Below are 19550 nucleotides of genomic sequence, written 5' to 3'. Positions count from 1 at the left end.
AGAGGAAGCTCAGATGCCCTGCTTTACCCCCTGGGATCCGCCAGGGAGCCAAGGGAATGGGCAGTGGCACCACCTCCTCGTCATCGCTCTTTGGGGCTTCCATAAACTTTCTAGCTGCTGGCATCTTTCCATGTTCCTTTTCATTTCTCCCTCATCTGCCCCTTTTGCAAACCACACGGAGGGATAGGGAAAAGTACCGTGCGAGGCCTCATGTCCATCTCTAACCTTGCCAAGATCCCCATGGATGGGGACTGTTTCCCTCATTTTATAAATGAGGAAACTGAGGCTCAGAGAAGATAAATGTGAACCACTTGACCACTGAGACCCCCCAGTTGCTGCACCCAAACCTTTGGAGCCATGTGGCTGATGAATATGTCATTTCGAAACACGGGCCCCCAATTCTCAGTCCAAGAGGAGGTCACTTACTTGTAGGTTTTGGACCTATCCAGCCAGATGCCTGAGATCACAGCCCCAAGCATTCCTGCAATGACGATGGTCAGGCCGATTCTTCCAGCATTCACTTCTTCCCCCTGGGAAAACCACAGCCCCAACAATCACCCAGCAATGGGATGAGACATCAGACAGAGCACAGTCACCATGAGGTGAAGGGGCAAGGGCAAGCAACTCTCTCAGCAGGGTGACATGGCCTTTAAGAAGCTGCCGGTGGGGAGAGAATCCCAGAATAGTTGCTCCTTCCAACCGAATATAACCCTGCATGTGTGTGCATGATCCTGGATGCTGAGGTGAACCAAACTGTCCTTACACCTACTTTGCAGCAGATTTTTAACCATTTAATCCTTACAGCAATCCTTTTATCTTATTTATCATTATTCCCATTTCACAGATGGGGAAACTAAAATACATATATATTCAAATATTCCATACTTAGTTTTTTTGAGCTCTCAGTGCCAAAAGGAATAGGAAGATAGCAGTTATATAATCTCATTTACTTCTGAAAATTCCCACCATAAGGTTAGGAATCAATATTCCCCACTTTACAGATGGAAAAAACCAAGGCACAGTGAGATTCACCTACTTAGTCCAAGGTCATGAGACATTTATTAAGTGCAGAGCTAGGAACTGAATTCAGACCTGTCAGACCCCAAAACAGGAACACTTTAGCCACAGTGGCCTCCCACGTCTGCAAGTGTGAGGCCTTTGTCCTTTCAAAAGAGGGCTGGACTCTAGGACACTCAGTATCCCATTCCCAGGATCCAGCCCTTGCTGGTTCTGGCAACATTTAGGAAATGCTTCCAGATGAGCAACTCCCGATTTTACAAATTAAATATTTCATATGTGATCTATATGTATGTATGTTTACCTACTATATTGCCAGGCACCATGCCATGTACTTTACATACATATAATAGATATGAATGTATATATGAATACACACACACACACACACACACACACACACGCGGTATTATTTACTTTCTAATCCTACAAATACTCTTTCAATAAGCGATTATGTTTCTTTTGTAGAGAGGAGAACGAGAGCTCAGAGAGGCTAACCAGCTTGTCACACAATTTAGTGCCACCAGAGCTAGGGATGAGACCCAGGGCTGTCTCTCTCCAAATCCCATAAGCATACCACCGTACCATGCTGCCTGGAACTGGGGGAAACTAGGGTTAACCACTGCCCCAGCTCCTGCTGAGCCGGACAGAAATCTCACTCTCTACAGATCCAGCATACCGAGGGAACTCCCTTACCGGGTAGTGCAAGATCACCATGCGATTCAGCAGAGTTGACAAGGCATAAAAAGCACCAGCATTCAGACCTGAAAGAGGGAGGGAGAAACAACATTAGGGACAGCCTTCCGCCGGGGCCGGGGCTAACTTCTCCCTCCAGCAGTTAAGGAGGTCAGAAATTCTTATCCCTGTTGCCTTTGTGACTGGTATCCTCAGAAAGTATAAGGCTACTCTGCAGTTTCTGTCAAAGAAATACTCCAAAGCAACCAAAAGCAACCATTTAAACCATTTCTTAGCCACACGCCACTGCCCTCGGATCCTTTTAACCCTGGCCTGGAGACACGGGCTCTAGAAAGCATTACTCCCAAGCCAGAGCAGAATACATTCCTCTTAAGCACTGACCTATTGACCTGTGGGATCATCAGAACCACTGGACATCTTCATCTCTCTTGATGACCTGTCCCGTCTCCAGATTGCTCCAGACCTTTGATCCCTGATGCCACTCTTTCCGCAGGTGCTTTCTCTTTCCCCATTCCTCCTTCAACTTTCTTCTTGGATTCAACGTCGCACAAAATCTTATGTTTGAAACCAGAAAGGACCCTACAGAGCACTTAGCTGACTCTCCTAATTCATCGATTCACCCAACAAATAAATGAAGCACCTGGAATATAATGTAAGAATCCGTGTCCTTGAAGCATGAGGCCGTTTGTCCGAATCTATACAATGAGTTAGTAGCTAAGAAGCGACTGGAACTGACCCAAAGGAGAAAGGGCCTCCTGCCCTCCCTTCATAATAACAACAATGGCAGTGATGATGACGGTGACGATGACGGTGAGGAGGACGGTGAGGATGGTGATGGGGAGGAGGAGAAGGATGGTGAGGAGACAGTGAGGAGGAGAATGGCAGGAGCACACCGTTCTCAATACCTTACAATCCTCATGCCAAGGTAGGTAATGTTCTCATCCCCATTTTATAGATGAGAAAAATGCACACAGAGTTTCAAAACAAATACGGAAGTCACTTTATAATGCCCACCAGGAATCTTTTTCATTGTAACTACTTCTGAGGCTCACAAGACTCTCACACTTAACATAAGACACACTTAGAAGAGTGGAAGTAACAGGACACGGCTCATGGGGAGGTTCCCAGAGGAAGGAGACACAAAGTTAAGTGAAGGTCAAATTCGCATGCAAAATGAGAAAGGGAGTTTGTCTGCCATTCCCACACTCACACAGGTAGTAAGAGGAGAGGCAGGGCTGGATGTGAACCAGACTCTGTGGCTCCAGGGTCACCAGTCTTAATCATTCTACTTTCCATCCTCACAAAACTGGTTGTCAAAGATTTCCCCAGCTCTGGTTACTGACAACTTCATGTCCCAGTGGGTCCCTGCAGGTCACCTGAGGAACACTGCAAGGTTCGGCTCAGTGCCACCTCCTGAGCGGTACAGAGCCACAGTGAGCTAGAGAATCCAGAAGTGTCACCAAATGTCACTACAACTGCCAAGATGCTTGATTACGAGAACTTTGGGGCTCTTAGCAACTTCTAAACCCAAGCATACCTGCCTAACCTTTATGCCACACACATCCAGCCACTCGGAGATTCCATTCCTGAATCAAGGAGACACATTCCTGGAAAGAAGGGTGGGGTGGAGTGTGGGCAGGGAGAAGGATGAAAATGCCCCCTTCCTGCCCGTCACACTTCTCTCAGCCCCTGGTCCCAGTCTAATACAGTAACGGGCAAGGGGACACTCCTAGCCACGCTCAGCTTCAGTGGTCATCTGCTCTCAGTATGGGGTTCAACTGGGATGAACAAGGCCAGTAGAATCCATAGGAAACAGAGGGAAATGATCCAAGAGGACTGGGAGCCAACCTCCAACCCCAAACACCATCACTTTTGTGACCCTGAGAAAGGCAGAGACATACAGTCCCAAGTAGGCTGACCCACGCTATTAAAGCTGAGGGGTTTCTCTCTCCGGGGCTCAATGGTTTAGAGGAATCTGTCCCAGAGTATAGTCCGTGGTCTATCAGCACCACCTGGAAGCTTGTTAGAAATGCAAATTCCTGACCCCACCCCAGACCCACTGCTGTAGAAACTCTGTGAGTGGTGCTGGGAAATCTGTATTTGAACAAACCCCCCAGGTAATTCTGATAATGCTCAAGTTTCAGACCCAGTGGCTCAGCCAGACTAGTGGGATCTACCAATAGCCATCCCCCACTCCCCCCCCAGGCTGGAGACTGAATCAGGGCTAAAGCTAGGAAGGGGTCAAGGGGAGAGGAGCAGGAGTTCACCCTGGAAGGCTGCTGCCATTCTTTCCAACCGTTTCTATGGTCCAACGCTAGAGGAATTAGGAGTTTTTGCACAGTTTCTGAATCAATCTTTAATCTAGGTGTCCCTCCCCATATTGTCAGAGGTTGCCAGACACAGTTAAACAGCACAAGTTCACTCTACCGTCCAAACCAAGGGGTTCGACGTCCACATTGAAGGGCAGGAATGAAACGCATGCTCTGCCCTCGGTGTGAATTTCCTTTGTGAGAATAAAGGTTCCTGAGTGATATTCAGGTCTGATTATCCACAGCAAGGTAAGTCTGTCAGATCAGGGCCACACTCTCTTCCCTGAAAGGCCTGGTCATGGCTGGTATCAGTCACCTGGGAGAAGTCCCTGTCACTGAGGAGGTGGGATTTAGGAAGGAGGAAAGGATGTGTCATCACTTTCTCTTCTTTGTCAAACTGTTTTTCAAACTGTGGTCCAGAGACCACTGGCATTAGAGGCTTTAGAGTTTAAAAATGCACATTCCTAGACTCCACCCTGAATCTACTAAATCTGATCCTCCTGGAATGGAGCTAGGAATCTGCAATTTTAAAATAACAACAACAACAACAAAAACAAACAAACAAACAAACAAACAAACAAACCTGGGCACTTCTTAGACTCACTAGAGTTCAGGAATAAATGGCCTTGGGAATACAGAAGATCAAAGACCAGGCCCATGCTCCCAGGTGCTGGGGTTAACATGGTGGCAGCTGGGATGGGAAGGGGCTTCGTGACCATGAGAATGACCCATAACACACCTACTTTAGAGGTCCTCAACCCTGCTGCAAACGAGAATCACCTGGAATGCTTTTTACGAGCAAATTCCCAGGCCCTCACCCAGACTTTCGGGAGTCTGAATGTCCAGAAGAAAGGCAAGGAAATCTAGGCACACACTCAAACAAACACCCCAGGGGATTCTATCATCAGGCAAGCTTGGGAAACACTGATCCCAGATCCTATCTCTAGGTTCTGGATACTGTGTGTTCATTCCCCTTCTGTCCTTCCTTAACTTGTAGTAAACCCTCATTTTAAAGGGCCAGCCTGACCTCACCAAAGCTCCAGGGAATCATGAGAAGGCTATTATTCCGACTCTTAAGCAGGATCTTAGTGGGGGCCATAAAGCACCCATGGAGGTGGGGGCAGTGGTAAAGCCCTTGAGAGCCCCAAGGGAAGGTGTCTTTGAAGCTCTGAGTTTGGGTGCCCAACACTGAAAGATTATTCAGAAGCATCGCTGAAGGCAAGGCTGGGAGATAACATGGAAAAGTAGTCCCTTTGAGGACATTCTCTAGAAGAGGAGCCTTTTCAACAACTTTTTTCAGCATGGCAGTTGTTACACCATTGATGATGATAAGACAGCAGAGGAGGCCATGTGAAAGCAAGGCCTAGGGACCCTAGGAGAAGGTAGCCAAAGAAAGGTTCTTTTCTTCACTCCCACCACATCCTCTGTTGATACACATCTGAAGACCCACCCTGACCCCAGACTCTGGCAGATCTGTGGAGAATCTGGTTCCAGCCCTGCGTCTTCCTGCATTGCCAACCTCGGAGAAGGGATTTCTCCCCTTTACTAGAGGAGGACACGGTCTCTTATTCCTGTGATATTTCAGCAACATCAAACACGACCCCATCTCTGCTCCCCTCCCCTCTAAGTTGGGCTGCCAGATTTAGGAAAAACAAAAACAAGGGTGCCTGGGTGGTTCAATCAGTTGAACGTCTGTCTGCCTCTTGATTTCAGCTCAGGTCGTATCTTGTGGTTCCTGGGATCAAGCCCACAGTCGGGCTGTGCACTGGAGCCAGCTTGGGATTCCCTCTCTCTGCCCCTCCCCTGCTTGCACTCTTTCTCTCTCAAAACAAATTAACATTAAAAAAAAAACACAATACATCCAAAGGCATTTGAATTTCAGATAACAATTTTTTTAGCATAAATATGTCCCAAATACTGAATGAGACCTGTTTATGTTTATGCTGAAAAGAATGTGCTGTTTATCTGAAATTCAAATTTAGCCGGATAGCCTTTATTTTATCTCTCAAACCTCCCTCTAAGGGTCTGACCAGAGGCCTACAGGAAAAAGCCCCTGGAATTCCTCCAAAGCCTTCACTGGGTCTGCTCTGGGCAGCTGACTCAGCAGCTTGGAGAGGCACTTGGAAAGCCACTATGAAGACAATACTGGACATCCCACCATCTACACGGGAGCTACTCCCTACTTGGTGAAATCCAGTTCAGACCAATGAAAGTATGTAGGACACCAGCAAATCTACCAACACAACAGCAGTATGGATTCATGCAGCGTCTATTTGCAATTGCTTTAAAAGCTTTCATTTCCACTCCTATGGGAAGCAAATTTGATTCCTATTTTCCAAGAGGAGGATCACTAGAGAGACAAAGGATGGGCACAGGATGGGTGAAGGAGGTACTCTCAGTAATTGGCAGAGCTGACATCAAAACTCAGACTCCTCATTCCTTATGTGCCAACTCTAAACTCACCATTCCAGCACCTGAGGCTCTTACTCTAAGATATGTCCACCCACATCCAGCAAATGTGCCCATGAAATGCTATCATCTGCTCAATTCTAGCTGCATGCTCTTAAGTGCATATAATTCAGAGAACAGAACATCAAATGTACAGTATAAAAAATATGAACCATCTTCTTCTTCAAAGCCCAACCTGAAACTGCAAGAAGGGTGGGGGGAATTCTGGAGGGCTTCAAAGCATCTAGTTGAATTTATAGAGGGTTTGTTTTGTTTTGTTCATAATTTGGAGCACTGATTTAATTTGGAAGAGAACAGAGATTCTTGGGTGGCTTCAGTGCCCAACACTGCCTTTACACGACCTATAAACCTCAGACAGATACACGAAGGCCAACACCCCGTCACTTCCAAATCCCAAAGATGGCTGGTCAATGTAAGTTGGTCCTGCTTCAAAAACCCCAGAACTCTAGATCTGCAACTTAGAAGAAGACAACCCCCTGGCAACTGGTCTGGAGAACTGAATCTGAGGAAGGACATACTCCCCTAGTTAGACCCAAAGACCACTCAGGCAAGTGGGACTAAAAGAACTCTGGCTCTAAGATGCTCCTTTCTGCATGGGGAGGCAAAATGGCATGGTGGTTACGAAAATGGGCTTTGGTGTCAGACAGACAGAAATTTAAATCCCAGCTCTGTTGCAGGGCGCCTCGTGGCTCAGTCGGTTGAGCATCCAACTTTGGCTCAGGTCCTGATCTCATGCTTCATGAGTTTTGAGTCCTAAATTGGGCTTCCTGCTGTCAACACAGCCCACTGCAGATTCTCTGTCCCCCTCTCTCTCTGCCCCTCCCCTGCTCATGCGCTCTCTCTCTCTCTCTCTCTAAAATAAACATTAAAAAAAAAAAAAACAAAACACAAAACCCCAAGCTCTGTTGCTTGCTAGCTGTCCATTTGTGGGCAAAGAACTAAATAGAGCCTCAGTTTCCTCATGTATAAAAATGCAATGGACTTAAGAACCTATGTCATGGGTTTGTTTTGAAGATAAAATGTGATAATCCATGTAAAGCACTTAACATGGTGCCTTGACACACAGTAATAGCTCAATAAAATTTTTTCCAAATCTGTGATTAAGCCTAAGAATCATTTCCTTGTTGGCCAAGAGCCTTGCTGCCAAGTCCAATTATCTACATGGAAAAAGGGCTTGCGGTTTTCTGACTGTAATGAAATGGGCATATATGCAAACATCCAGATTAGTTTCACTCCCTCTCACTGGAATAACCCTAGGCCTTTGATTCAAAAAGTTAATAAATTCTATGGATACACCATGGAATCAAATGCTCCCAAAGACTCAGAAATGAATTGGGTTTTTGGGGCTAGCATGATCTCAATTTCAATGACAATTTACTCCCACCCTTTCTCTCCTAGCCTCCTGGGACTCCCAATATGCATATGTTGGTTTGCTTGATGGTTTCCACAGGTCTTGGGGTCTCTGCTCATTTTTCCTTATTCCTCCTTCCTTCTGTTCCTCAAACAGGATAATTTCATTTGATCTATCTTCAAGTTCACTGATTTTTTTTTTTCTGCTGCCAGCTCAAATCTGATTTTGAGCTCTCCAGTGAATATTCCATTTTAGTTAGTGTATTCTCAATTCCAGAATTTCTATGTGGTTCCTTTTTGCCCCTGTGTTTATTTATATTTTTACTTAGTAAGACACTGTTCTCTACTTTTCTTTCATTCTTTAGGCATGGTTTCCTTTAGTTCTTTGAGTGTATTTATATTGTTGATTTACAATCTTTATTAAGTTCAACATCTGGGCTTCCTCAGGAACAGTTTCTTTTAACTGTTTTTTTCCTTTTCCCCTTTGTGTATGGGCCATACTCGTATGTCTCACAATCTTTAGGTGAAGCTGGACTTTTTAAATACCAGGTCAACTCTGGAAATGAGATTCTCCTCCCTCGCCAGGATCTGTTGCTGTTGCTGCTGTTTGTTTAGTGACTTTCCTGGACTAATTTTGTAAAGTTTGTATTCTTTGTCACGTGCAGCCACTGAAGTTTCTGCTCCATCAATTTAGTGGTGAGCTAATGTTTAGACAGAGATTTCTTTAAATGCCTTAAACTAATTAGTCTCCACCTTTGCCCAGGACATCCTCTGTGTGGGGGCTGGGCCTCTCCTTCCAGGCTCCAGCAGGCATGTGACAACTCTGCCTTAGCCTTCACTTCCTCCTCGCGTAGAGCCTCAAGGTGGGCCAGAGGTGAGAGTTTAGGGCTTTCTCAGATCTTCCGTGGGCAGGTGAATGTGGACTTCTAGATTCCTAACAATATGTCAGAGGTTTCCAAAGCCCCTCTGGACGTCTCAGTCTCTAGATTTTCCTTGCAAGATTTTTGGCCAGCCTCCTGTTTACCCCCAACTGGTATTATTCCCTTAGGCAGCTATGATGTTAAACAGGGATTGTTTTCAACAAATGCCCTGGAAATAGCGCTTTTCCCACAGAACAAGCTCTGAGACAGGTTAAATAAAGCCAAGTCCTCTGAATGGGGTTCTTCTAAGGAACCGTCAGATATCAAATAATCACCTAGGGATGGGGCTTTTGGGAGAGCTCCAAAATTGTTTTTGCCCCATCCGGTGGTTGTGAGGCTGCTGGTTCTAAGGTCTCACAACTACCACGGCTGCGAGGCTGCTGGCTGTCAAGGCTACCACAGAGACTGGGAGAGGAGGATTGGAATAGGGCAACTTAAAACACAAAGCTCACTGTTCTTACCATTATTCAGCCATTTTTTCTTAAATAAATGTCCCTTGGGCTGTTGCAAGCCTTTGTTTCAGAGTTCTGAAAACTTGATTTTGACAATGTTTGCCGGTTGTACTCTTTGCTTTATGATAGAACAGATTATCCAAGGTCCTCACTCCACCATTCCAGAAGTGCCTCCCTATCTATTTCTTGTGTGATCATTTAACCCAATAGATGAGTGTCCAGAAGTTTAAAACCACTCTGCCAAATTAAAGACCATATAAGCAAACAGCCATGCAAGAGGGAAAGAGGAGGAGTTGCTTTGCTCCCCTGCCTCTAGAATGAGATCATTGCCCAGTTATCACCACCATCATCATTCTCTTCCATAGGAAATATTTATGAAGCACTCATCTGCCTCAGAATCCCAAGGGAGGCCCCAAAAACCCTGTTATCAGATGCAATAAGGTTTATGGTCATCAAAGGTCAACACACTTGAGATGTTTAACTCGAGGAAAAGCGGAAGTTCTTGGAACCATGGAATCCTCAGTAAGAAAGGGATCCCAAAGGTCATCTGGTTTTATTGTCCATCTATACAGCCTGATACTCTCTACAACATCCCCACTAAGTGACTGGTCCCATCTACACTTGAATACTTTCCAGTGATGGGCAACTCATATAACTTCTTTAGTTGGGCATCTTAAATATTGGAAATTTTGTCTTTATATTGTGGTTGAATGCAGAGACGTATTCAGAACTGAAAAGCTGGAGAGAATGAGAAATGGAGACCTGAGACCTTGAAGACCCATCTAGCACTTTTCTAGGTGAGAGGTCGCTTATTTTTTTGTGAATGACTGAAAAACAGGTGTGTGCCTCTACTGGGATGATACGACCTCTTACCTAGTGTCTCAGCAGATAAACACTTTAATTTAGATAAAGTGCATGATAAGCCTAACAGGAAACTCTGACACAATTCTAGAAATGGGTATAGGCATTAAGCATGTAGACTTTGCAGTTAGATAAACCTGTCTTTGCATCCTGACTCTGACAATCCGAAGCTGTGTGTTCTTGAGCTACTTACCTAATCTGTCTTGAGTTTCAGCTTTCTCATCTGTTAAATGGGGATGTGACGGGAGTCCAATAAAATCATACGTGAAAGGTCTTGGCACATAGTAAATGCTGTTGTTGCTTTAAAATTCAAGGTTTGCGACCCATCAGAAAACGTAAGGTTATCGCCAACTGGGATTTCACCAAACATAAGTTATGTCAAACCAATCTCATTTCTTTTTTTCTTATGGTTACTAAGCATGTTACACACTTGTTGACTCTTCATTTTAATCAAACAAACTACTAGATTAAATGGCCAAATGGAGGCTGGACAGCCGTATAGCTGAATGGGTCTGTAAAGACCCTCTTTAATGGAATGCCACAAAGCTCCACCCTTGCACCTGTCTTAGTAAAGGTTGGAAAGGAGCCACAGAAAACACCATATTGGAAAGGCAAGCCGGGGCACCTGGGTGGCTCAGTCGGTTAAGCATCTGACTCTTGATTTTGGCTCAGGCCATGATCTCGCCATTTGTGAGATTGAACCCTGTGTCAGGCTCTGGGCCGACAGAACGGAGCCTGCTTGGGATTCTCTCTCTCTCCCTCTCTTTCTGCCTCTCAGTCTCTCAAAATAAATAAATAAACTTAAAGGAAAAAAAAAAAAAAAAAGGAAAGCCAATACACCAGCATAAATGTGCAAATGTATCTTACCAAAAGCCAAGAAAGTAAAATGAAACAAGGATATTGTCTTGCATTCAGGTAAAAAAGGAGTCAGTGTTACAAGATGAAGGAGGGTTGGTTGAGGAGTAGTTCCTGTGGCAACATTCATGTATGCACTCATTCATTCTTCATTCATTCATTCACTCACTCAACAATTGTTAGAGTATCCCCACCAGGATGGCCACTGCTAAAGAACTATAAAGATGAAAAGCCATAAATCCCCACTCCTAGGGTGTTCACAGTCTAGTGGGAAGACAGACCTGGAAATGTTCTTTTTAATATTTTTTTATTATTTGAGAGGCAGAGAGAGAGAAGTGGGGGAGAGGCAAAGGGGGAGGGGGGGAGGGGAGAGAGAAAGAGAGAGATAGAGAGACTATCTTAAGCAGGCTTCATACTCAGCACAGAGCCCAATGCAGTGCTCGATCCCATGACCCTGGGATCATGACCTGAGCCAAATCAAGAGTCAGACTCCCAACTGACGAGCCATCCAGGCCCCCTGGAAGTGGTTTTTTGTTTTTTTTTTTTTTTAGATGTTGAGTGTTAAGATGTACCAGGAACAGCACAATAAAAGAGGTAAAGGTCACCTAATACTGCTTTATAGCAGTGATACTCAGGTGAGACTTGGAGAATCAGCAGGCATTTTTGCCAGACAACCTGACGTGGGAAGGAATGGTTTTCTAGAAGAACTTTACAGAACAGGCGAAGGCCCTGAGGCACAGCTGACTCCCTTGGTTGAGCCAAAGCAATCACTTTACACACACATTTGGGATTTGGAAAGAGTAAGACACACAGACACATCGGGCCTCTGGCCTTACATTCTCAGTTTAAGGACGTTCCTGGGGGGCGCCTGGGTGGCGCGGTCGGTTAAGCGTCCGACTTCAGCCAGGTCACGATCTCGCGGTCCGTGAGTTCGAGCCCCGCGTCGGGCTCTGGGCTGATGGCTCAGAGCCTGGAGCCTGTTTCCGATTCTGTGTCTCCCTCTCTCTCTGCCCCTCCCCCGTTCATGCTCTGTCTCTCTCTGTCCCAAAAATAAATAAACGTTGAAGGACGTTCCTGGACGCATGTGCACCTTACCGTAGGTAATGACAAGCAGCACAAAGTTGAGGTTTCTGAAGAGCCGGACAATGGAACTTAAGTACGAAGCATCAGGGGACGCCAAGGCGTAGCTCAGGGATTGGGCCCTGCTGGGGGGATGTTTAGGCTTCTCCTTGAATACTGAAAGGAAAGAAACAGAGAGATCACTGCAAATCCTTGTAGCCCCGCCCCTGCAGAGACAACACATGGACAGGGGCTGGCTCCCTCATCTGAGAATCAGCTAAAACGCAAAAAGGCAATATTAAATCTTCCATTAAATCCTTCAGCCCCTACTCTCTTGAAGCTGTTTCTCACTGCCTGTGGCTGAGTGAGTGGTCCTTTGATGACTTTTTCTTTTTCTTAATGGCCTCTGGATAGTGCACTCGCTGGGCCTCCCAGGCAGTGTTCGAGGATCAAGGAGTCCCCAAATAAGCAGCAAATAACACACAGCAGAGCGCTGAAAGTAACAGACTAGTAGTACACGGGTAGAAAGGAAGTGAGAGCTGAGGCTTTGGGATTAGTGAGCCCAGTGAATAGCTTAGCACCGCAGCCCCTCCTGGGGGGGACCGGACTGTGTTGCCCATGCTTAGCCCAGAGCCTGGCACACGGCAGCCAATAAATACTTCCTGAATAAGGGAAAAAATCTTCTTGTACTGAAAAAACCTCGAGTCCATTCCTAGTTTGTCGGAGTCTGAGTCTGATATGTGCCTCATGAAGAGGCAAGAGGATTAATACACATGCCCTTGCAGGAGTGGTCACCGTGACAGGAAGGACTGGGGAGCGACAGTGGGGAAGTCATTCATTTTATGTTCGATTTTCAGCACAGCTGGTACAATCGATTTGACGGCCCTGATCGCCGTTCAGTTCTCTGGGGGCAGATAAGTTTAACCAGCTGTTTGGCTAAATTGGCACCCCCCCCCCCCCAGTTGCACCCAGGCAAGCTGCATGTAGCCTCCCCCACATGCCATGAGAATGCCCCTAACTCCAGTTAGAGGAAGCTCTGGAACTGAGGCTTACTCCCTTGAAGATCAAAGAGATCTTCACCCCGCCCAGAAAACTTTCCAGCCCTAACTTCAGAGCCCTGCTTCTTCCTTCTCCAGAAATAGTCCCGGATAACTTCCTGCCATGAGAAACCATTCATCCATTGTCTTGCCTGTTCACCTCCCCTTGCAGCAGGGGAAAGAAAGCAAGGCAAGAAGTTATTCCTTCTCCGCAACAGCAAGTGTTTGTTCGAGGACCTAGCAGCCACGAAACAGAATCCAGATCAGAGTTTTTCAATTCCTGACTCAACAGGCCACTATCTGGCTTGATAATAAAAATGCCAGAATGTAGAAATGTCCTGCCTCCAAGGACTTCAAAGGCAAAGCCCCAGGCCCTCATCTGCTACACACACAAGCATCCGAAGTTGGGCACATTGCAGTTTGAAACTCAAAGTCTGGTTGAGTAAGAGGGGCCCAGACTGGACTGTTCTTTCTGTTCTGTGGCTTTCACCCACAGCCCTATAGCTTCTCACCCTCCCAGAAACAGCAAGTCGTCTGCCCGAGATACCCCACCAGCTTTGAAAGGCCATCAGACATCAAACTTTCTCATCTTGGACCCCGGGGAGAGAATGCCTCAAAGAGAACATGTGAATGAGCCACAGGATTATAAAACTGTGTTCACTCTGACGGTGACAATGGCAGGGAAGAGTGAAACCTTCATCCCGTGAGATGGAATGTTAGCCAGTTAACCTTTAAAGACTGATGACTAACTGACAATGAAAGCCTCTGCTACGCTCTTTCTGAATTCATCACAGCACATGTAATATCACTCAGATGATAAAAGAGATTATAAAACGTATTAACAAATACCGCCATGATTAAATGCACATGCACATAAAACTAATAATAATTATCTAAGGTTGGTAGTTGTCATTAACTAGTACGGGTTAAGTTAATAGTTAGTTTTTTTTAATTTTAATTATTTTATTCATTTAAAACAAATGTTTTAATGTTTATTTTATTTTTGAGAGAGTGCACGAGAGCGCATGGGGGAGGGGCAGAGAGAGAGGGAAACACAGAATCTGAAGCAGGCTCCAAGCTCTGAGCTGTCAGCACAGAGCCTGACGTGGGGCTCGAACCCACAAACCATGAGATCACGACCTGAGCTGAAGTCAGACACTTAGCCAATTGAGTCACCCAGGCGCCCCTATTTTACTATTATTTTTTAAGTAAGTCGACCTACCACGTGGGGCTTGAACTCATGACCCTGAAGGGGGTGCTTAGCTGGCTCAGTCAGTAGAACAGAGGACTTTTTTTTTTTTTTTTTTAATTTTTAAAAAACGTTTATTTAGTTTTGAGAGAGAGAAAGAGCACACGAGGGTGGGGGATGGGGCAGAGAGAGTGGAGGACAGAGGATGTGATGTGGCTCTGCACTGACAGCAGCGAGCTCGATGCAGGGCTCAAACTCACAAACCATGAGACCATGACCTGAGTAGAAGTTAGACACTTAACCAACTGGGCCGCCCAGCCGCCCAGAACATATGACTCTTGATCTAGGGGTCATGAGTTAAACCCCGAGATCAAGAGTCTCATGTTCTACCAATTGAGCCAGCCAGGCACCCTGGTTATTCTTTTCTTTATGCTGTTTTTTTGTATTGTCTAGATAGCTCCCTAATGAGCATGTAGTCCTCTTATAAGTTTTTTTAAAGCCTCAAAAACCATGGTCCCCAGGCATTCTCACGTGAATCTACGAGACTCTTAGTGTTTGCAGATCAATTCTGTTTTATTTTGTTTTGTTTCAGAAATTTAAAGTATAGAGTTAGACATAGACAAGGTTAGGCTTGAATCCAGTCTCTGCCACTTACTAGCTATCTAATCTTGAATTTTTTACTTACCTCGCCTTAAGTCTCCTTTTCCTCTTTGTTCAATGGGACTGATAAGGGTACCTTCACTCATAGGGCTGTTGAAGATTCAAGGAGATCAGGCATGCTTAGCACAGTGTCTGTGATACATATCATAAGGACTCACTGGGGCTTCATCAAGAGGGTCAGCAGCCTGCCCGTTAATTCTGGTGAGGTTTTATTGGGGAACCGGTTAATTACAGTTACACCTTTACTGAGAAGCTAATAAAGTACACGGGACCAGCTAGCACTGTATTGGCTAAGATATCTGAAGACCATTAGAAGCCTGACCTCCAGTTTCTATAAATGTCCATGGCATTCTAGGGCCATGTTCACAAGGCCCCCACCCAAGTCAGCAGAACCTCCCTGCCTCCGGTCCCCCCATCAGTGTACTAACGACCTTACCGATGATGACAAGGATGAAAAGCAGAGTGGCCACGCCTCCTATTATGTAAAACATGATGCTGATGTGGTAGGCAAGCTTGTCCTGGTCTTCGATGTTGGGTACCAAAACAGGAGGGACCAAGAACCCAACTGCAATTCCAAGCTATAGAAGACAGAGACAATCAATCACAGTTTCCAACATCCAAGAGGTGACAGCACAAATTTAAGGAGACTCCTGATAAGAAACATAAACCCTAACTTCCAGTCCTTCTTAAAACCCAAACAGGGATTGTTTCCCCCTCTCAACATACCAGAGAGATCTTTCTTTTGATTGACAACTCAACTCTCTTTGTTGATTGACAACATGCCCCTGACCATCCTAATTAGCAATACCTACTGAAAAAAAAAAAAAATCATAGTTGGGGTTCTCAATACAGGCTGGCTCTTCTCTAGCTACCAACTAATGAACAATCGTTCCAATACTTCCATCTTTATAGTAGACCAAAAACAATGCTGATTTTTTTTTTTTTCACTGAATTTTCATTTCACTGATCTGTCAACCTAGAGCTGAGAGACAGGTTGAGGGAAAAATTCTACATCCTACAACCCCAAGAACTTGCAATCGGTAGGAGATGACAGCCTAAAGTTGTTACCACATTCACAAATGTGAAAGCTTAAGTTCATTGTGTAAATAACTTATAATTTACAAAGCATCTGTAGTGTGAAGTCACATGCCACTGCGTAAAAATATACACACAGGACACAGGGACATGAAAACTGGCTATAAACACACATATACACACACACCAACAAATTAACATATCTCATACTTGTCTCACAGTTCAAACTCCAGTGACCTGACAGATAACACGACTTGGGTGTTTCGAAGGTCAGAAATGCCTTGATTCAGTAGTGAATACGAGTGGCACAACTCCCGAAAGCCCTTCTGACACACATAATACCAAGGCAGAAATTGGAAAATAGCCTGAGAACTCAGGCAAGCCTCAAATTCCAAGAGTGAAGGAAGATGAGGAAATCTTTTGTCTTAAGGTCCCACTTGTCCATTAGTGTACTTGAAAGGAACTGCAGGTAGAAAGCAAGATGCTTTCAGGCCACACTATGACACCATTCACCGGCTTCTGATCTGCTGACCACCTTGATTGGTTTTCCAGCCTGTCAGTTACAACCGCTTGGGATGGTGGTTCTCAGTTCCGGCATTGTTGCAAAAGTCATCATCAATAGGCTCAGAGTAGGGGTCTTCCAAGTATGCCAATATATAATCAAGAAATCAAACAGATCTTTAAAGCATCTACTATGTGAAAAAGTACTCTGCTAGATATTTTACCAAGGTACCAAGGTACCAAGGTATGTGACAGGGTTCACACCTTCAAAGAGCTTTATAATCTAGTGGGGCAGGGAGTTTAAAACAGAGACACAAAAGATAATACAAATGGTGATATTTGTGGATTGAAATGACACAATAGTATTGTTTGAAAGTTCCTTTGTCATCCTCTAGTACAACCTGATTATTAAAGGGCCAAGCGGCGGCTGAGTGAGGTTAAGTTCTGGAAGGTAAGTGATTCATTCAGGGCCACAGGACTTCTAGCAGAGTTGGGATGAGAAAACACATCTCCTGGCCTCTCAGGCCAGGGCCTCCTCCACTGGGCCTGGCACGGCCCTCCAGGGCTAAGAGCCTTGAGAAAGGGCCACATGAGCAGACTTTTCCAGAAGAGAAGATATTTGATATCCTTGGAGCCTCATCTGATCCTTGGTCACAATGATTTGCCAGAGTTGAATCTAGCTTCTTAAGTGCTTATCTCCAAGACTTTAAGGGGTAAAAGCCAGCCCTAGACAAAGGGACAAATACAACTGCCACAGCTCAGAAACAGGGCCCCTGCAGGTCATAGCTGGCCTCCTACACACTTCAGCATTGGAGACTTAGACATGGAACAGAACCCCAGAAGGTCCCTCTTGCAAGAATGAGGGAAGATATGAGATATCATTCAAGGCTCTGTGATTCTTTCATTCCCAAAAGGACCCTGATACAAGCTAACCAAGCCTCAGTAATCTTCTGCCTTGAGAAGTAAGTTCTCCCAGTTGGCTCCACACTACACACCTGATCCCTCAGAGACTGGACTCCATTCTCAGTCTATACACTAGGCCTGAGTGAGTGTTATTCTACCCCCAAATCCAGCACGGACACCTCCAGCCAGTAGGACACAGCAACCAGCTGTAGGGGCCTGTGGTGACCCAGCCAGATAGCAACACTGCCTCGGTACCCTTTCTCCAGGAGGAAACTGGCTTCGGACATACTTTCATGGGCATTGTGGAAAGCAAAAACATAGGGACTGGATTGTCAACTGCTGCGTCTTTTGTTTTTTCAAGACATATTTATTCCTACTTCTGAGAGTTGGGTTCAGTGAGAGGGTACAGCTCTACTCGGCTCCCACTTCTCAAGTCTATCCCCTGGCAGGTGCTCAGTCATGTTGGCTAGTTGGACAGATGGACGGATGAACGGACAGATGCTGGAAAACTCTCATCTACACAAAGCTGTCAGTATCACACAGGTCTGCCCACTAGGGTCCATGTTCTTTCTACAAACCACATTGGACTCAGAGTGGTAAGGAAATAAATGTGTACAGGGGAGAGGAGGGAGGATGGCTGTTCATTTCTTCAGCATCTACGGTGCAGTGGGTATCTAACAGAACTTATCCTTTTTATTTAACCCAAGAAACTTTACAAAGAAGACAACAATGAGAAACAATGATGGTCCACAGCCTGCCTCGGGTCACACAGGCAGCCAGTGGAAGAGCTGGCCTCCTAAACCAGTTCTGACTCCAGAACCTGACCTCACCTTCCATCTCCCATGACACGTTGGTACACTAGTCAACACGGAAGTCTGTATTTTCACCCATTCAAATTCTGTCATGAATTTTCAAGGACACCTCAAGGGTAAAACTCAGAGACCTGCAGCCCAAGTCAATATGAGATTAAATCAAAGAGATGGGAGGGTGCTACCCAGGCACCTCTCCTGCACTCACAAAACACAGACCCAGGCCATGAATGTAAATGATGAAAAGTCATCGTTAACTGGTTTGACTTGGTTTATGTCCTAGTTTTATCATCCTCAACAAAATATTAAGTCATGGGCAAAATACACAATGGGCAGTCAAACCGGTCTCAGTCTTAGCTCTTCAAGAGCTTACTCTTTAAAAATTGCTTTTAAAGCAGGGTTCGAAAAATAAATACAATACGATAAAAGTGGAGTTAGGTTCTCTTCATTTCTACAGAACCTATAGCAACATTTCCCAATGTCCCCTGAAAAGGTCTCCAGCCCAACCCCATTGTGATCCTTCAGGTCTGGGGTTTGTCCTGAGTACTTGTAATTTGCATATGTAGGCAAGCCTTAATCACCCATCAAGGAAGCTTGGGTGACAGTTTGGGCGTGGGTCTCCCAATGGCTTCCATGGGGCTCTGCTCCCGGATGTTTCCCCCCCCCCCCCCCCCCCCCCCCCCCCCCCCCGCTCTGCAGCCAGTGTTATTCGCAAAAAGTGATTGGATTATGTCCTTCCTCTGCTTAAAGCCCTGCAGTAACTTACCCTTGTTTTTAAATTAGGTAAAAACCTAAACACACCCACAGGCAAAGTTCTGCACGTAGGGTCATTTGGTCCCGGTCTGCTATTTGCTCCCTGGGACTCTATCACACCGGCCTCCTTTCTGTCTTTCATTTTTTTTTTTTTTTTTAATTTTTTCTTACATTTTATTTATTTTTGAGAGAGAAAGAGAGCACAAGTGGAGGAGGGGCAGAGAGAAGGAGACACAGCATCCGAAGCAGGCTCCAGGCTCCGAGCTGTCAGCACAGAGACCGATGTGGGGCTTGAACTCACGAACCCTGAGATCATGACCGGAGCCAGTCAGTTGCTCAACCGACTGAGCCACCGAGGCGCCCCTCCTTTCTGTCTTTCAGATGTCCAAAGCATTTTGGACATGCCCAAGGATTTTACACCAGCTCCTCTGGCCAGACTAGAATGCCCTCCCGCTCCATTTCACCGGGTAAATGCAGACATCTGTCAGGCCTGAGCTCAAGCCACACTTGTTCAGGGAAGCTTTCTCCGATGTCTCATCCGAGGTCAGGACCCACACAGGTAGTTTTATATTTGTATGATTATTCGATGAACATCTGTCTCCCCAATCAGACTATAAGTTCCACAAGGGCAGGACTCCCATTTATCTCTAGAACCTAGCAAACTAATCAGTAAAA

General features: G+C 45.5%; 1 protein-coding gene across 3 annotated transcripts in view; it reads right to left on the bottom strand.

The window, feature by feature from the left end:
- Positions 1 to 19550, bottom strand: part of FLVCR2 (FLVCR heme transporter 2) — a 56670-nt gene that overhangs the window by 10702 nt on the left and 26418 nt on the right. For all 3 annotated transcript variants that reach the window (XR_006705162.1, XM_045451585.1, XM_045451584.1), the window contains exons 2-5: positions 15311 to 15452; positions 12025 to 12165; positions 1714 to 1781; positions 427 to 530 (exon numbers count right to left, since the gene is read on the bottom strand). Coding sequence is in view for 2 of the 3 variants with exons in the window: in XM_045451585.1 (XP_045307541.1) it covers positions 427 to 530; positions 1714 to 1781; positions 12025 to 12165; positions 15311 to 15452 (455 nt within the window). In the remaining variant the exon portion in view is untranslated. The remainder of the gene's footprint in view (positions 1 to 426; positions 531 to 1713; positions 1782 to 12024; positions 12166 to 15310; positions 15453 to 19550) is intronic.

This window comes from Leopardus geoffroyi, chromosome B3, assembly GCF_018350155.1.
Source record: "Leopardus geoffroyi isolate Oge1 chromosome B3, O.geoffroyi_Oge1_pat1.0, whole genome shotgun sequence".
In the NCBI taxonomy this organism is placed as follows: domain Eukaryota; kingdom Metazoa; phylum Chordata; class Mammalia; order Carnivora; family Felidae; genus Leopardus; species Leopardus geoffroyi.
The sequence above is the reverse complement of the archived record's forward strand: the minus strand, read 5'-3'. Positions and strand labels throughout refer to the sequence as shown.